Source organism: Alligator mississippiensis, chromosome 6, assembly GCF_030867095.1.
Source record: "Alligator mississippiensis isolate rAllMis1 chromosome 6, rAllMis1, whole genome shotgun sequence".
Classification (NCBI taxonomy): domain Eukaryota; kingdom Metazoa; phylum Chordata; order Crocodylia; family Alligatoridae; genus Alligator; species Alligator mississippiensis.
The window spans coordinates 20411917-20431284 of NC_081829.1; the positions used below are offsets into that span (position 1 = coordinate 20411917).

Sequence of the window (19368 nt, forward strand, 5' to 3'; positions counted from 1 at the left end):
TCCACTTCCGGGCTTGCTGCCAAGTACACAGGGGACCCCCCCAACACTCCTGTGGGACACTCCCTCTGCCCCAGTATCGCAGTATTCATAAGCCACGCTGATACCTCGAGGTACATAGAAAAAACATTTAAAGCTGTGTCTAGGTCTGAATCACTGATTCCCCGAATCAGCATCGAATCTTTGGATTTGGATTCAGCCACATCAAATCAGGGACAGTGATCCAAATTAACAAATCAAATCACTGTCCCTGATTCAGGCCAAATCCAAATCAAATATGGCCCGTTTTGCACACCCCTAGCAGATAGAACAGGGAGCAGAAAGCAGAGCAGCCAATTGAGCAGGAAGAAGGGATTGAAGTGGCACTCAGAGATAGAGAAGGGCTAATTTGGGCCACACTGCCATACATTGCTCAAGTGATACTCCTGTTGGCCCTAGGAACTGTAAGACAAGGCACTTCTATTGTGTATAGCTCACAAGTGGGCTTCTCCCTACTCATGAATAAAGGTTCCACATCCTGCATAAATTCACACCGGTCTGCCTGCAAGATTCTAGCATGCAGACTCAAACCAGAAGTAAAAGCCTGCTCTAGGAACTACCTCTTGAATTGGTAGCATTCCAGCTGCACAGTACCATAGGTAGGCTAATTAGCTCCCTTGTATCCAATTTGGGAGGAAGAATGTATTTGAACACATGACTGCCAAGCACAGTAAGTCTGAAACCTAGACATGGGAATATTAGACTAGAAGAAGCCTCCTGGACCATCGAGTATAGTCACTTGTGTCTGTAGTCAACCATTAATCAAGGATCCCCCCAAATTGCCACTTCAGATGCTCACGCACAAATGCAAAGCACAAAGCCAGAATCATAAAGAACATTCTTTTAACTGCCACATGTAAAGACAGGGGACAAGGTACTGATAATGCCCTGTCATGGCAATGGCTGAGAAGTAATTGGTTAATAGATGCACAGAGATCCTAGGAAGATGACCATGCCCTACATTGCAGGGAAAGGGAACATCCCCCAAAGTCCTTGCTAATCCGACCTAGTGGAAAAATTCCCTCCATATTTAGCGATCAGTGGGTTCATCTACATGATGTCTTACTGAGCAGTAATGCAGTTTACTGCACAGTAAGCATGAGCGTCTACACATGCACATGCTTACTGCGCAGTAAATTTCGCTACTTACAAGTAAATTTGCTACCTGCAAATGCAAGTAGCGAATTTACTCGCAAGTAGTTACCGCGCAGTAACACACATGTGGATGCCAAGAGCAAGCAGATTTGTTCTTGGTCAGCCCTGCCACTAGGGGACCAGCCTGAACTCAGCCCCAGGGCTCCAGGGCTGGGAGCCTCTCCTGACCTAGGGCTAGGCTGACTGTATGCCAGCTCCAGTCTCAGGCCCTTAACAGCTTACAGGCATTTAGAGCCCTGAGGCACAAAAGCAGGGATCCTGGGGCAACTGCTGGCCTCTGCTGCACCTGCACAGGCTGCAGGCTACCTGTGGCAGCCTGCCTGCAACTCAGTGCTGCTGCCTGGTACCACAGTGCCACGTGGCTGCCAGGGCCATGCTTTCCAGGCCTGCAGGCTGCTGCAGGCTACTTCTGGGTCTGCCAGCACTTGGGCCCAATTGCAGGCAGCTCCTGGCCATTGAAGCCAGCTCCAGCTGCCCACAGCCAACCCCCAGCAGCCTACCCAGAACCTGCAGGTGCTGTAGGGCATCACCTTGCTATGCAGCTTCTAGTTCTGCACTGTGCCCCTGTGCTGGATGCTGCAGGCAGCTACCCAAGCCTGGCAGCACAGGGACAGCCATGTGAAGGTGAGGAGAGCCAGTGTGGGAGGCCCGATCGTGTCGTCACCCACATCACACGCCACCACCCAGGACCGCAACTGGTTCCTGGAGGAAACTGGCAACCTCATGGTGCTAAGGGGTGAGGCAGAGGTGCAGCAGCAGTTTGCGTGGGGTGAGTGCTCCAACGTGCATGTCTACAAGGGGCTGTCAGGCCAGATGTGGGGGCATGGGCATGGCTGGTTGGCACAGCAGTGCCTCATAAACATCAAGGCCTTGTGGGCACAGTGGGTTACGATCACCAACCCCAACCATTAGTCAGGGAGTGCCCACAAGTCCATGCCCTTTATGCAGTAACTAACTGATATCCTTTTGCCCTGGGACCCAGACCGCAGCCATGCTGTGTACTGCAGCATGGGTGGCCTGCCCGAGCCCCCACTCCAGCCTGGCACCTGTGGTGATGTGTCACTGGAGGAAGGCCCCTTGGGCTACCAGCAGCCCATCCCACTGAGCTCCCCAGCCTCCACCAGCAGCTAGGGGAGGCCGGGTCAACACCTGCTCCAACAGCTGTGCAACTTCAGCCCCAGTCACAAGGCACAGCAATGTCACCACTAGCCGCCAGCAGTGCCAGCTCCTCCCCAAGGGTGTCCCCTGCTTGGGCACCTGCACACTGCACCCCACCACCCAAGTCTGCCAGGACTTACATGCCATCTCTGCCAGCTGGGACCAACCAGAGCCACCAGGCACACCAGCCCTGCCTATGTGGTAGGGGGAGGGTACTCCCTACCCCAGCCCCTGCCCCCGGCCCCTACCCCACCCTTCCTACCCAGCCTGGCCACACCCCCCTGACCCCTAGGCTCCCCCCACACAGCATGCAGGGAGGCAGGGCACAGGGCAAAACTTTATTGAGCAGCCTTTGCCCCTGCAGCTAGGTGGGCATGGGCCTCACACACTGAGGAATGTGTTGATGGCAGCGGCGATGTCCTCCTCAGCTGCAGGGGCCAGGGACATGTAGCACAGACACAGGTAGCCCTCCAGGTGGTGGTGGAGGATGTGGGACAGTGCAGGCTTGACCCCCACATCGTGGAAACTTAGGGTCCTGTGCCAGGTATGCAGATGCACTTGGGGCACCATGGCCATCAGCAGCAGCAGGGTGTAGTGGCTTGAGCACCCCTCGGTCTGTGCAAATAGCAACTCGTGCAGCACCTGTGACACACGCAGCAGAGGTACACTTGGAGTGCAGAGCAGCTGAGGGGTGGGGTGGGGGAACTGGCCCTGGAGCGCCTCCCCGGAAAGGCCCCAAGCAGGGAGGGTGGGGGCAGGGGCGTGGACAGCTCTGCATCCCCGTCATCTGGGAGGACCATGCCCTACAAGCCTAGGTGCTGTGAGCTTGGCAGCAGCACAGGAGAGCAGCTGGCCTTCAGGAGGAGAACTTGGGGAGCAGGGCCTGGAGCTGTGGCAGCAGGTGCTACCAGGACCCTGGCCTGATCCAACCTGGGAATGGGGTGAGGGAGGCAGGCTACCTGCAGCTAGCACCCAGTGGCCCACTGGCCCCTGGGGAGCAAGCAGGAATGGGGGGCTTGGTTGGTGGCTGCCTGGGCCTAGGTCTGCCCAGCCAATTTACCATGGTCCTTGGGTACCCGTACACACATGACCACTGATCTGAGGCCAGACAGTGTATGGGCCTCTGGTGTAGAGCACATCATCTTAGAAATGTTGCAAAGTCTCACAAACAACTTCTTTCTCGTGGCTCTAAAGGCCCTGCAGCTGAATGCATAGGAGAGGCTGGAGTTGGCAGCCAGGATGTGGCCTTAGGGTCACTGCCTCCATGACCTGGGCCCTGCAGATGTGGCAGTTCCACAGGAAGAGGACCCAGGTCCAGACCCTCCTCCTGGACTGGCTGGTGATGGCCGTGGAGGACTGATTTGGAGATACATGAACATGGCAGGAGGAGGACACTGCTCACCTGGACAGGTGGCGGGTGGAGGACATTGCCCTAGAGAATGTGTGGGACCAGGTGGACTGGGAATTCAGGGCACAGATCCTGGTCCGGGAGTGGGACTGTGTGGCGGATCTGCAGGAGCAAGGGGTATTTGTGGCTAGGGCAGTGGAAGCCACAAAGGAGGACTGCTGGGTGCTGGACACCATTCTGGCCCTGGCGGTTACCTTTGTGCCGCCTGCTGCCCTGCCTCTGACCATAGCACCACCTGCACCCTGGCAGCTAGCCACCACTTACCCATGAGCCCTGTCTTGGCCCCTGCCCTGGGTCCCCCACCACCCAACCCTCCTGGCTGGGCCCAGCCCGCCACCAGCCCTGGCTCCACACAGGTGCAGAGTCAAAGTTGCCTACAGTGGGGCCAAGTCTGCTCGCCATCTCTGGTGGCCCTGGCCACTGACTGCCAGAGGGGGAGCCACCTGTGCCAGGGGATGAGTGGCTGCTGTCGCCCTTGGGCAAGCCCCTTGCCCACCAGGCTCACCACGATGTGCGCACCTGTGGGAGAACAGCCAGAGGCTGGGGTGCTGGCCGCCTGTCCACAGACTCCATCTCCTAGGCACCTCCATACCATGGCAGACTGCCCTGGGAAAACACACACACAACCACAGCACTTCACTTGTAAATAGTTTGCATAGGGAAGGGGGTGTTTTTTGGTGGTGGGTGGAGTGAGTGGTGGAGGGGCTCGTTGTTGGAGAGGGATGGGGGATCTGTTTGTTGTGAGGGCAATAAAGTGTTTTTCTGAAAACAGTCCATAGCGAGTGTGGTGCTGGTGGGGGTGGGGGGGTGGGGGGGAGTCTGTGGGCAGCTGTCCAGGTGGGCTACAATGGGGAGTGCAGAAGGAAGTGGTTGGCCAACACCTCTCACACCCGGTGACCTGGCCACTGCTGTGTGTAGCTTGTCCAGGGCCTCAGTGATGGGGGTCTGCTGGGACCAGCAGGGGCCCAGGGCACTGGGCATTACTGCCAGGGACAGGGGCTAGAATGGCCATGGCATGGAGAGGCAGAGGCTGCAGCAAGAGAGCTGCCACGTGCAGCCCCGGCCTCTGCATGCTGCTCCCAGCCAGAAAAACAGCTGGCCAGGGAGCAGAGCTGCCTTTTAAAGATGGCTGCTGGCTGATGCAGCCGGAGCCCTAAACTACCCTGGTGGCAGCAGGAGCGTATTGCAGGGCCACAGGAAGTGGGAGTAGTTCGCTGCTAAGAGCAGCAAATCTGCTCCCATGTCCTTGCATGTATAGATGCCTGCCCGGGAGCATTTACTCACAAGTAGTTTACTTGCAAGTAAACTGGTCTTGGATCAAATGCATGTGTAGACATACCCAGTATGATCCTTAACAAAAGCAATAGCCTTCTGGCAACAACTCCACATCACTTTTCTAAACACCTGCAAGAACACCATACCTCAATCATAACTACCCAGCCTTAGCTGGGACCAAACATGCAGTGTTTCCGATATAGGAAACCTCCTTCCCCACAACAGATAGGAACATCCATGGACAACCAGCAAAAGTTTATGAAACATGGCACTGGTCTGTACTTGCATACTGCAAGAGTTACCTCTGTCTTTCAATATGGAGTTTGCAGCGCGGTGTGTCAGACGCAGCGCAGATACCTGGTGGCTGGGGCCAAGCCACACTGCCCCCTGCTGTGCAGGGGGCTGCACCACGAGGCCAAGAGCATGGCTGCTGTTGCTGGTAAGCTGCCGGTGGGTTGGAGCCAGGCTAGGGGCAAGCGAGGAGGCTGCAGCTGGGCAGAGAGTGCACGGGGTGACTGCAGCTGGACGGGGGACGCGCAGGGAGCTGCAGCTGGGCCTGGGGTGCGTGGAGAGGCTGCAGGCAGGCAGGGAACACGCGGGGGGGGGAGGATGCAGGGGGGCAGGGGGCAAGCGAGCAGGCCACAGCTGGCCGTGAGCTGAGCTGAGGGGCTGGAGCCGAGTGCGAGCCAAGTGTGGGGCTGGAGCCAAGCAGGGAAGCAAGCAGGGGCCGTTGGTGGACCCACCCCTCCCGAGCTGCCCCCTCCATTGTCCCCTGCATCCTCAGTAGTCCCCCCACTCCTCCAGCTCCCTCCACCCCCTACTTACCTGGCACAGAGCCCAGGTCCCGGTCACTGCAGGCAGTATGCTTCAGCACCCGGGAAAGGGCCAACCACAGAGATGCTCTGGCACGCTGCCAGAGCATCTCTGTGGAGGACCGAGCCTCTGGTTGCCTCTGGCCATGGTCTAGGATGTTTTTTTCTGCCATGTTTTTTTTTTCAACCCTGGATATCCAGGGGGCTAATTTTGCCCCTGTGGTGCAAATTTACAGTGTGGGGAATGTTTTCTCCTTTCCGCACATGCCTCTTACAGCGTCTCAAAGGGCTTTGAGATGCTGCAAGATGCACATGCGTGCTCACATAGATGTGCCCTTTGAGTCCACATATCATGCATTTAGATCATTGAACCAAGAATTGTGTCACACTATCCCTTCCATAAACTTAACAAGTTTGATTTTAAGGTGACTCAGGTGCTTTGCCCTCATTACACTGCTCAGAAGACCATTCCAAATGTTATATCTTTGATAGCCAGAAACTGGAAATAGATTTCTATTTTTTTTTTCTGTAAGGAATTTGTAGCCATTTTATCTTGAACTGGATAGGCTCTCTTCCCTTTTAGCAATACCCCTACAGGTTAGTGTCACCCACAAATTTCATGATATGTCTAGTTCCAGGTTTCTAATAAACATATGAAAAGATGGATCTTAAGATCAGTACTACCACTTCTAACTGCTCTTTGATCATGTAACTCTCTTTACCCTGTGAGCCTACTCCTCTCTCACAATTGTGGTATCAATCCCCATCTTTTTCAGTTTGGCCAATAATTTTCCCATGAGGCACAGGATCAAAAGTTTTGGTTACATCTAAATAAATTAAACCCATTGCCCTTATCCAAGAAGTTAATTATTTTTTCATAAAAGGAAAAGAATTAGTCTGACATTGTTAGGGACTGGGTCATGGGCAGTCTGGAAAGGTCATGTGACTAATCACACAAAACCCAGAACCCCCTGGGTCCACAGGGAGTCAGGAATCTAAGCCGGACTATAGGAAAGCCAAATCAAGAAATTGCAAAATGGTCTCTTTTTTTTCCAGTTTTGTTCTCAGGGACAAATTGGTTCCAAATTAAGTTCCAAATTTTGACTGAGTTGAACTCTCAAGTCTGTGTGGTGCGCCCACCGACAAGTATCCTACCTCCCAGACTCATCACCAGTCTGGGGCTTCAGCTACTCCCAGATCCATGGCAGGCTTCCTGCATGCAAGCCCCAAGATACCACCTTCTCCGTCTTAAATGGCTCAGCGCAGTTAGAGGGTGAAGACCAGTCCCTTGCACTGTAGGCAGGCTGACCCCTGCAAGAGTCTACAAATGCCTCCAAATGCAAGGATCTCGGCTACACAATTTATGGTGATGGAGGATTGCTTTTAGGCTTTTCCCCTAGCTTGCTCCTTCATCCTTTTGGCTAGGGGCAAGTAAGACTAAGAAACATCTGAACTCCAAGTCCTCCACGCTTGGGGCCTGCATGTAGCAAAACGGTCAGGAATAAACACCAGAATCTTTACTCAAACACCTTGCTGCTGTTTGGGTCTTGCTTTTAAAGGCTGGAGTGGGAAACACCCATCGGCTACAGCCTCACAGGGGACTGGTTGTCCTGATCGCTCAGTTAGCACCAGCTGAGCCCAGGGTATTGATTTTAGCTCATTTCAGGTGAGGCCTATTTTCCAGCAGCATCAGGGGATGGATACTGGGACTGGCTAAGCCCAACGCTTTGCTCTGAGCTGATTACAGACATGTTCTTTATTGGATAAAGTAAAACTGTGGCTTGTCCCCTTTTCTATTTACCTGCATATATTTCCTTATAATTTATTTCTTTGGATGTGGACCAGGCCATTTAGGCATTACATATATTGATATATGTAAATATACTGCAGTTGACTCACTGACAAACTGCTATCACTTTTTCTTTCCCTTTTAAGTAGCAGTGTGTTGTTTAGACTAATGACTAATTATTGATTTTCTTTGTCTTTTCTTTTTAAGGTCTTTTTATGGTTGTAATGGTACTTTTCTGGCAAAAGGCAAACCTGTCTGTGTAGTATCAGACAGAACACAATTAAGTACAACCTGGTTCTAATAATAAAGAGATGTCCAAAGCAAAACACACGTTTGCTGCAGACCATTCCAAACAATTGTACCTGCTTATGTAAAATCAAAACATGGGCTGCAATATATCCACAAGAAAGAACTGGTTTTGAGGAACATACCAGCGATTATGCTATAACAATAAAAAATTTTCCTACAGACACTCAGATGGCATAAATAACGAGGTGAGGTAATGTGAGGAAACAGAAAGAGACAGACAAAAGAAGAGATTGGATGATTAGACAGACAGATGAATGTTATATGTATTTTCAGAAATGTAAAGCTGCAAACCTTGCTCTCTTTATTCAAAGATTTCGCTTAACTTCAATGGGCCCTTGTCTGCATCAGGACCCCAAGTTTTGCTTCTGCTTGTAATGATGAATCAGGGATTTCCTGTACAGTAGGGAAGGGTGGAGTTCCCATTCCAATTAAGGTCACAGGTGAAGGAAGACCAAGATTTTCAACAACATGGACAGATGGTACAGCTTGTGAGCAACTCTGATTACCTTGTCTGGGTGCATTAAGTGCCCTCAATAAGAATAGGGAGGTATCTGCATGTCTCCACAGGACAATATGGAGACTGCATACTCCACTGTGTAAAACAAACACATAGAATAACAATCAGGCTATGATGTTGTAAAGAGAAAGCCTCCAGAAGTATCTAAAATAGAGAAGTCTAGAGTCTGTTATAAGCCCCTTGTGCTGGAGACATAAAAGGGCAGAGGTCCATCGAGTCTGAGAAAGCTCCATCATACCTGCCTGCTCTAGATATTAGTAATTAAGATAGTGCTATTCATCTATCTTTCACGAGCTTTAAATTCACCCAGAGTATCTGAAAAGAAGCGATGACTTCTTGCATTTACTGACATGTATAATGCAATTGTCAATGCATTTCTTTTTTATTTATAAGGATATATATAGCATAGAAATTGAGGTCATCAACTCAAAACTGATGCAGGGTAGTACTTACTGAATAGACTTCCCTGCAAATGATCCATAGCCTACGTGAAATGATTTGGTGGGTGTGAGCCCTCGAAACAAACATCCCCAACAGGGACTAATCAGCCCTGGCAAGGACATGAAGGGAAGCTTACATTTCTGTTGTCTGTGCTGTGCATAAACAAAAGTCATCAACCCTGAGCAAACTCAATTTTGCTTAAAATATTAATGATGACTTTTTAAGTGTCCCAGGCAGGCCACTACAGAAGTACCTGTATGTCTGAAAACCACAAATCCTTTTTTGTTATCTCGTCTCTCATCACAGAGCTCAAAATAACCAGAAGGGTTCTTGTGCATTTGGTAAGTAAAAACACAAATAATTCTGTGGCTCAGACTTGTCATGTCAAGTGTTAGCCAGGGGCAGATTTTCATGACAGAGTCAAAAAACTTTTAAAATAAGGATTTATAATTGCTGCACTGATAGATAATCATAATGATGTTTCCAGGAGCTCCTATAATTAGATAACACTAGAGGTCAGTCAACGTTTTGCTCTGCAAGTACTCTACAGCACAATTATCAACAAGAATTGGATGCCAACAGCAATGCCAGGGAGAAGGCAACACTGATGCCACTAATAAGATTAAAATAAAGACAAGCAATCAAACACCTGAGCAAACCAGCCCTCAGTATTTTGAGATGAAATGGAGAAACAATTGTTTGTGTACTTGCCCTCCCTAAACCGAATGTGATAGAGTCGCTTTGCCATAGACACATCCCAGAGTGGTGGACTCTGCTGAAGACCTTATGGAGAATCCGCAAGACCATGTAGCACTGTCAAAGTTCACTGATTGGCCACATGCAAAATGTTTGCAGGTGGGCTAGAAGGGTCTTCAATTCTCCATTAGTTTCCTGATACAGAAGAAAAGTCCAGTTTCTTGGGTTGAGCTCTATTAATAAAAGGGTTGTCACCATCTAGAGAAGTTTTCGAAGGGACTGCTGTCTAAATCAGTGGTTCTCAACCTTTTTAGATTTGGGTTGCCCCTGAATCTTTTTTTTTAAATTTGGCAGCATCCCTGGTTGAGAGAGACTGCTGTGCTGCCTCAGCTTACCTGAGTGGTTCTCAACAGGTAGACCACATGCCTCAGTGCATGGCCAGTTAAGCCTAAAACAGTCAAGCACCATCAGTCTTGCTGCAGCCTTCCTGGTCTTGCTCCCCTTAGGCTCCTCCCAGAAACAGATGTCCATGAGACAGTTCCACCTTCTCCATACACCGGTTTCCAGGAGACACCATGAGGGATCTAACCAGGAAGGTCTGTAGTAAGACTAAGCACTCCTAACTGCTTTAAACTAATCCAGTTGTGCAAAAGGCACATGGGACTGTTCTTCCTGGACATTGTGGCACCCCTCAAAGGGTCCTGCGTTGACCCACTTGAGAACCATTGGTCTAAATAAACCATGGGACTGGGAGTCACTAGTCCTACTGCCACTGGCTCTTGAGGCCATTCCTGCTCCTCTTTAAGTCAATGGGAGCAGGAGCAGGCCTTTTTCAGTGCTTTTCAAACATGGACCAATTCATGTGGCATGGGTGAGTTCTAAGGTCAGAGAGAGCCAAGATTAGAAAAAGAGGAGACCCTGGAGAGCATCCACTAGAGGCTGCTGCTTCTCATGTGTCAGAGGACACCTTCTTTGTTGCCAGAGATCATCCTGACAGCTCAGCCGAGGATCTGGTTCAGGGGCAGGCAGCTGATTTCACAGAACCTAAGCACTAGGTTCATAGGACTGAACTAGTTGGGAGTGAATCCTCAGTGGCTCAGGATTTTTAGTGGGAGAAAAACAGACATTTTACCTATGAAGCCACTAGTTTGCCTTTTCAACACTACTCTATAAGGATGAGGGTTGAAATTTTGTTTTTGGAGATGTTCCTAAACATACACAACTTCATTTGACTTCACCAGAAATTGGAGGTACTCAGTACCTCTAAAATGAGTATTTCTTATGTAGCTATAAATGAAAGTGGAGATTAACCCTGTTATCTCCTAGGTCCCCACAGCTATTGTGAGCTAATCAGGGCAACACTAGCTTTTCAGGTCCCAAAGTCTGGATATTGTGGATGGCATATGGGAGTTAAGACACAAGCCCTTCATAAAATGACTGTGAAGTTTTAGAATGACAAATAGTCTGGACTTTAGCTTTACCTGTAATCTGGAAGAGGTCTACTTCAGTTGTAGATCATTTGCCATAGATCACAGTAGGATATTGGTTCAGTCTGAAACAGAACAATACCACCCCTACATGCTTCCTGAAGGTATCCCATGCAAGAACCTACCATGCTCAATCCTTTTTAGATTTTTTAAGTGACATGATGGTAGCACAGGATAGTAGAGATGCAGCAGGCAAGCAACAGCCACTGTATCCATCAGTTTTCCAGCTATGTTAACTTCAAAATGTTCATCCAGGTAGGAATCCACAAGGACATGGACACCCTAATCTGCTCTGTGTCATCTGACCACCCCCAATGGTCCTACAAAAGGTTTCCCACTTCAGTATATGTCCTTGAGTGTCATGACAGCAGTCACATACCACAGATTTAGTTACATTGCTCAGACACTACCTGCCCCACACACTTAGTGCACAGAGATAAGATCTACATCAGAAGGAGGAAAACTGCAAGAACTCAGCAAGTTTCTTTTTTCTAATTGGCACCATATATTATACCAATAACTTCACCAGTGCATGATTTTTCCCCCCTTCTAGCTAATGTCTTTAGGATTAGATCCTTGAAGACTCCAACTGGCAGAATGAAGAAAATCATGCACTGATAAAGTCACTGCAATAATATACAGCACAAGCATGGATAAGAAAACTTTTGCCTTCTTCCAATCTGTGTTTTCCTGATATCAGATAATAAAGTAAAGCAACAGAAGACTTAAAGTCATTCATCTTCACCCAGACTGACTTCCCAGACAAGCCCTGTCATTCAGCCAGAAAAAGCCCCAGAGGGGCACAGAACTCAAGCCTAGACATTTCATAATGGCAACATTTCAAGCCCATTGTTATACATCTAATTAAGATTAGATGCCTTGAACTCCAAACTGGCCAGGCACTAATGGAGAGAGGCAATCCTTGTTGTACTGGAAAAGATGTGACACTGACATTCCATGGCATATAGTCTCTGCAGTGGCATCTTGTTGGGGTTTATCCCATTAGAAATTAGAAACAGAAATTTCCTGTGATACATAGCTGTATTAATATAATTCTAAACATCTCTGCTGCACTTTCAGTTTTATTCATCTGCCTCAGATTGACCATCCTGTCTTCCAATATTCATATTTATGTCTCAGAATAGCTGACTGTTCCACATTATCTGGGCTCTCTCATTAAGCTGCCCAAAACCCAGAGTCCATCAACTCTTATCTGTCATCTCTGTCAAAAAATATGTTACTGTCATGTCACTAATCACACATAAAAATATTAAGATCAAATACAACCTTAGTTCTCAAGCATCACCTCCACTGACTTTCAAGGAAGTTCTGTACAGAGCATGGACAGCAGAGATTCCATAGCTTCTAAGATCTAGCACTTTAATATCACCCTGGCAGAATGTAAGAACTCAAGAATTGCCATACTGGGTCAGACCAGTGGTCCATCTAGCTCAGCATCATTTCTCTGACAGTGGCAAATAGTGGATACTTTAGGTGAGTACTGAATCTGATATATCTAGAGGGATCAGTTCCCTGTTCATTACCCTCCCTGGCATCATTGGTTTGGAGATGTCAGAAGATACATTTCTGACTGTTCTGTTTAATAACTATGGGTATTTATAGACATGCTCCAGGAGATGGGAGGGAGAGGCACTTTAATTAGCAAGCCATGCCAATTAAAAGTTCCCGAGTGTCAGGTGTATCAGTGTACTGTGCTGAAAAATGGTGGCAGGGTGCTTTGAACTAAAGCTCATCGAAGGAGCTTTAGTTTAAAGTACCCCACCACCATTTTTCAGCACCAGGATGCTGATACATGTGACGCTGGAGCCTGCTGGAATGAGTGAATTTCCACACTCCAGCAGACTCAATTATTGTGCCTGCTCTGACACACTGGATTTACAGGACATTGGAGCTGCCTCACTGCATGTCTATAGGAGCTCCATGAATAGATCCATGAATTTGCCTAGTCTCTTTATCATGTCTAATCTACAACCTATATGGGCTATACTATCTGCCTCTACAGTCTCCTCTGATAGAGTTCTACAAGTTATGTGCTGTGTAAAAAAATTACTTTCTCTTGGGTGTCTTGTTTCTCTTGAGAGTAGCAATTCTGCTTCCAACACAACCAGTCAATTGTCTTTTCATTGTTGACTTTATTAAGAGCAAGGTCAGACCTTAAAAATCACAAAAAATACTTTTAACTTTCTAATGTTAAATGGTCAAATTATCTTTCTTGCAGCTTTTGCATCAAATAGCTCTACTTTTAGAACTTTTAGAAAGTCTTGCAAAATTTAAGGACAAATCTATTACTGAGGTCAATGGCTGCTTGTACATGCCGCAAGGGTTTAGTTCGGTTTAATTCTCCCTAAATTGAAGCTATGGGTTTTTAAAAACACTGCTTCAATGTAGGGTGAAGTAAACCCCCGTGGCGTGTACACAAGTGTTAGGCCTGATCCTTACCTGCCTCTCTGGCAGCAGGAAAGGAAAGGAGGAGATTGCAAGTTGAGCAATCCCTGAACTGGGGGCGGGGGGGGGGAAGAAGGAGAATAGCAGTGTTTCCCTCCATGGTGGTAGCACTGCCCCCGAGGCAGCACCCACCCTCAGGCACCCGGCCTCGGTGGTCCCAGGGGGCACCACAACTGTGGAGATAAGCACCGGTCCCCCAGCAGCCATGGAGGGAAGCATCCCCTGCACCACCCCCCCAGCCATGGAGGGAAGCACCGGCCCCCCCGCAGCCATGGAAAGAGTGTAAACAGCCATGCCCTTAAAGCGCATTATGCCACCGACAGTATAAACAGCTGCACCATTAAAGCAATGCAAAAGGGCATTTAAGTCACTTTAATGGCCAATTTTGTGGCATGTACAAAGGCCCAATGGGAATTTTGCCATTGACTTTAATAGCAACATGACTGGATGGCAGTGTAACATCATTCATAATCAAGTCTGGAGCCTCAGTTATAACATAAATCCAAGTTACAAAGTAAACAGGACTTGAACCAAGATCTGTAAGCTATCTACAATGCAAGCAATGTAGATTAGTGGACTAGGAGTCAGAACACCTGGACTCTGCTGATGGCCTACTGGATGACCTTGGGCAAGTCACTTTGTCTGTAAAGCAGAGAGTGAGAAGGTAGATAATCCTAACTTCCTTTGTAAAGAGCTTTATGACCTACAGATTAAAACTGCTATGTAAGAACCATTATTATAATGAAAGGGATATAACAATGGCATTTAAGGCAAGGAAATTACATAGTATAATGCTCCATTCCCAAATATGCATATTTATTTTTACTGAGAACTTTAAAAGCATCGAAGATCACATAAGAACAATAAAAATAACATTTAAAAATCTTGTTGAATATTGATTTGATGTGGAGGGCAGGTGCTGGAGAGCACACACTGCAATGGCCCAGTCTCTCAAACCATAAGAAATCTCAAGTATCTGAGGGGTATTTGCAGCCTTTTGCTCTCAGAACAAAAGTCTCTATTAATGAAACCTTCTCTTTCTGGAGAAGGGAAGTGAATTGCCTGCTTGGACTGAAGAATTCTTTTGCTCCATCCAAAACTCAGCACAAGGCCTGGTGGTCATAACCTGCCACACAGCTGGGAGCAGCAAAAGACACAAAGTCATCACCGGGTTTGTGGGTGAAATCCACTTAGAGAAATTACAACATTTTAGTCAAATTTTAATCCATGTTATTAAGGCACATTGACTAACAGCTGTGAAATCTATTCCCCAAGGGGAATAGATCAATCAACTTCATCATCAATCAACTTCACCCTAGGGTGGAATCTAGAGCTCCCCACAATTAGGCACAAACTCTGTGTCCTCTGACAAAGCCTTGTGCAGTGCCTGCGCTCCAATTTACAGCTGACTTTGCTACCCCTTGTTAAAACACGCCTGCAAATTCAGGTGTAGCCAGACCCAGAGGCTATTCTCAAAATTAAGATTACAGGTTATAAAAAGAAAGTGCTGGGCAACATGTTTTGACTAACACGTTGCAAACACCCAAGTTACTCAATCCCCTAAGGATTTCTTTTTCAATCCGTTCATGTTAGCCTGGAAACAACTGCTAGGAGCAAATGCCGGCTTTTTCAAAGCAACAAAGGGCACCCTGGAACTAAGTAGCCAAGCGCCAAGGATGACAGCCAGCAGTGGCCAGGGTCCCCAAGGGGTAGCGGAGCACATGCCTGGCTCAGGCTGCCCCGGATGGGCGCAGATCCCTTTCGGCGCCTGCGGGACCTGTAGCTCCCCCGCCTTGAGCCCCCGCGCTGCACAGCGCTGCCTTTGTGCGGCTCGTGGTGCCCGGCGGCCCGGCGCTGGCCGCCGACCCGGCCCGGCTCCTCCAGCAGCCGCGGAGCGAAAGGCGCCTCCCTGCTGCCGCCGCCGGACCTGGCGGAGGGGGAGAACCGCTGGGCGACGCGGCTGCCACTTACTTGTCCAGGACGAAGTAGAGGTCGAAGGCGCCGTGGCAGGAGCGCTGCTCCGGCTCGTCCTCCCGCTCCGCCCGGGCGCAGGGCCGGCTCCAAGTCGCCAGCAGCAAGAGGCAGAGAAAAGCCGCGGTCTCCACGCTGCTCCCGCGACTCGCCATTTTCTTCCTCCACTCCCCCGGCTCGCCCCCGCTCCCGCTCCCTGCAGCCTCCGGAGCCTGTTGGGAAGCACAAGGAGGGGGGAAAGTTTATGATCTCATAGGAAACATGCGTGTTCAAGCCAGCGGTGACCCCAGGTCCCCCTGGGGCACGCTCAGAGTTGCGGGCGGGAGGCTGGGCCCCGGGAGGGATGTTACCTAAGGCCCCATCCCCCCTGGCGCCAGGAGCCTGGTTTTAGCCGATAGCCCCCATTTCCTGCTGGCCCAATACGAGGAGCCTGGACTCTCTGCCCGAGAGGGAGGGACTGGCGGGAGAGGGGCAGGATCAGGGGGGAAAGCTGAGCCGGGACTTTCCTGTTCCGGGCTAGCGAGGGGCGACGCGCGGCCGCGGGGCGAGCTGGCTGCGGGCACCCCCGACCCACAGCTCGGCCCGGCCCCTGGCGTGTGGCTCCCGCGTGGGAGAGCAGGGGCACTGGGGCGGATGGGCCCCTTCACCTCCGACTTCTCTTGAGTGTTTTGCAACGTCCCCCCGCTCCCCTGCCCCGGCCCGGCGGCGGCGGGAGCGGGCTCGGCCCGCGGGACGTGGCATCTTTTTCTTTTCTTTCTTAAAGGATCCGCTCTAAGATCTCCCCGGAGACAAAAGAGCTGGGGCCGGGGCAGGGGCCGCGCAGCTGCATCTGCCTACGTCGAGGGGAAAGGATGCCTTGGTGCTCCACCACGACACGTGTCGTGAAGCAGCCCGGGGCGGGGCGGGGCAGGGCCCCCACTGCAGGGCAGCCCGTCCTCACGGGTCGCTCCTTGTCTCGGCAGCGCAGCCGGCAAGTCCGCCCGCCGCGGCGACACGTCGGGGGCAAGCAGCTGCCCCGCAAACGTAACGGGTCGGGACTCGCTTCCTCCCTGTTGTCAACCCTGAGCGAGGCGCCGCGGCTCCTCTGCCGGGCCCGGAGCCGGGCGGTGGCCGTGCCGAGGGGCGGCGCTGGGCCCGGCCACGCCAGCACCATCCCGTCCCGTCCCGCGCGGCAGCGGGGAGGGAGGAGCTGCGGGCTTCAAACCCCGCGTGTCGGGCCCGACCTGCGCCGCGCGCTTCTGCCCATCGCTGGGGAAGAGTCGCCCGCGGGCTCCGGGCAGCGCCGCGGCGCCCAGATCTGTGCATGAAGAACAACCCTGAAGCGCACAGATCCCTGTGCACAGGTGTGTGTCGGCGGGGGGAGGAAGGTGACCACTGCTGGCAGCTTTAGAGGCTTTACAGAACAGCCCGGTGCCGCGATGCAGCCAGTACAGCCAGGGCCACGGTGTCCCTGCAACGCCCAACCTCACCTCCATCTGGAGGAGGGGTCTGAAGGCCGAGTAATTATTACCAGCGTCCACCCCGCTCCGGATCACTGCCTTGAGTCCCAGGGAAGGAGCGGACAGCGCCCTGGGTGCCCGAGCTGAGCATGGTCCCTCGGCCCGGGCGCCGGCTCCTGCGCGTGGCTCGCCGCCAGGGTTGAATCCGGAGCCGGCTCTGGGCGCGGAAGGCCGGTGGCTGCTCCAGAAGCAACCGGCCCACGTGCCTCCTCGCAGCCCCAGGGCCTCCGCCTCGCAAGGAGGGGAGGCCTGTGACGGGAGGGGCCTTGTGCTGTTTCCCTCCCTTGGGTGACAAGAAGAACCCCGGGTCCGATCCCGGTGGCCCCCGCACAGCCAGGGATGATGTCGCTGGTGTAGTTGGGGACGGTCCTGCTCTGAGCAGGGGTCGGACTAGCCTCTGGGGTCCCTTCCAGCCCAGGTGACTTTCTGTGATTCACCCCCTGCTCCGCCGCGCGAGCCTGCGGCTGGCTGCTTCCCTCCTCGCTACGCAAACTTTCCGTGCAGGCTCTGCGCCAGCCGGGTCCGACCTCAGCCCCTCGAGGCGGAGATGCACCGCGCCGCGCGCCTGTGGAGCGGGGCGAGGCGGCGGGGAGGAGGCTGCAGGCGCATTTGCACGCGTGTGCACTCGTGTGCACGTGCTCGTGCCCCGGGGGCTGTGTGCAGGCGGGTGCGTGCGGGGCGCAGGGCGGTGCAGGGCGGAGGCGCGAGGCGGGTGGTCTGCGTGCCCTGCCCTGCCCGGTCTGTCCCGGGAGCAAGGATTGTTCGCTCACGAGGCTGCCTGCGCTGACCGTCTGGCACTGGCTGGCCTGGGGCGGTGCTGAGGGAGGAAGCGCAGGGCCTTCCCGCGCCGGCGGGGGCTGACGCTCAGCAGGTCCCGCACACGCCGCCCGCCCTGGCGCGGGGCCCGGCACAGCCCGCCGCGCCCCTTCCCCTGGAGGGCACAGAGACGCCCGGTCCCGAGCCGCCGCCTCCTCTGCGCCCGCCGGCAGCGAGCCCCGAGCCGCAGCTCCGGCTCCCTTCTGGCCTCCGCGGGCCGGCGCTCAGGGGCGGCCGAGCGAGCAAACCACGAGGGAGCCAGAGGCGGCTGGTTGTGGCGGGCAGCTGCCCAGCGCGGGGCGCCCGCCCGCCTCCAGCCGCTTCGCGGGCTCCCCTGCACCGGCCGCCTCAGCCCGGCGGCCCCTTAGCTCCTGGGGACAGACAAGAAAGCCACATGTTGACAGGCACAAAATAAGCACGCGGCTTCAGGGCAGCGAGGCGCCCCCCCTTTCCTCCGCAGGAAGCCGGGGGCCGCGCGGCGCTCCCTGGCGCCCACTCTTGCCTGTGCCACGGCCCTGCTCCCCGCGGGACCGGGCTGACTCTTGCCACAAGCATTTCGAGAGTGTCCCACAGAACCGTGCCCACCACAGCCCAGAAACAGACCCCCGATACACACAGGCCAAGCGATCCGCTGTTTATAATAAAGGACAAAACACTTCAGAACCCTTTGCTGCTCGATAAATACCTACTATATATATGGGATATACGGTATATAATGCACATATAATATGTATTATATAGCTATCTATTATATATCATATATGATTATATATGTATCTATGGGATATATATATAAAATACACATGTATCCCAAATATATATATATATATATATATATATATATATATATATCTATATATATTACGGCTTGCTTTTCAGGAGGCAGTGAAACACGCTACATATCAGCGTAGGTGCTGAGACTAAAACGCAGCTGGGGCCCACTGCCCATTTTTCTTGCGGATCTGCGGTCCAAAACGTGCTCATTTCGGATCCTTCATAAACAACCCAAGCCATTGCTCTTTTATAAATGCAGACCATAAACAGATTGAGTTGCAGTGGAAATTTATATCACCTGTCTCATCAATGGTGCATCTTGTCGGGCTTCTCTGAAGTTGAGAATAAGATGAACCCGCTGTTGAACATAAAAACAGGGAACTCCAAGTGACTCCCCTTTGCCGCGCCCAGACATCTCCGAGCTGTTAAGCTCTGGTTTGCTTACAGGTGTAAAATACCAGGTGTACCCGAGCTCAGCATGGAGATTTTGACTTAATTGTGGCTCCACTGGTTTCCGGCAGAGCTGTAGCTTTTGTTTCATATTTTGTTATTTCCACCGAAACAACCAGGGTACATTTTTTTCTAAGCGTAACATCAGCATGTGCATAAAGAAGCGCGCTCAGCTAATTGTTTCACGCATCCCCCGAGCTTGACAGTCCTGTTACAGTGGGTAGGTGAGATGGTGTCTAACCCTTTGTCTGTCACCAGCGGGGGGGCAGCAGCGGGGTGGCTGGAACTAGCTGCGATTGAAAATGACAA

General features: G+C 51.7%; 1 protein-coding gene across 2 annotated transcripts in view; it reads right to left on the reverse strand.

Annotated features, from left to right (window-relative positions):
- ANTXRL (ANTXR like) overlaps positions 1-16447 on the reverse strand; it is a 98900-nt gene extending 82453 nt beyond the window's left edge. Inside the window, exons 1-2 of one of the 2 annotated variants that reach the window (XM_019499454.2) lie at positions 16358-16447; positions 15521-15732 (exon numbers count right to left, since the gene is read on the reverse strand). In XM_019499454.2, the coding sequence (XP_019354999.1) occupies positions 15521-15675 (155 nt within the window). In that variant the 5' untranslated portion in view covers positions 15676-15732; positions 16358-16447. Of the gene's footprint in view, positions 1-15520; positions 15733-15870; positions 15969-16357 lie in introns of those variants that run through there. The other variant, XM_006276176.4, reaches the window with a different exon arrangement.
- Between the last annotated feature and the right edge of the window lie 2921 nt (positions 16448-19368).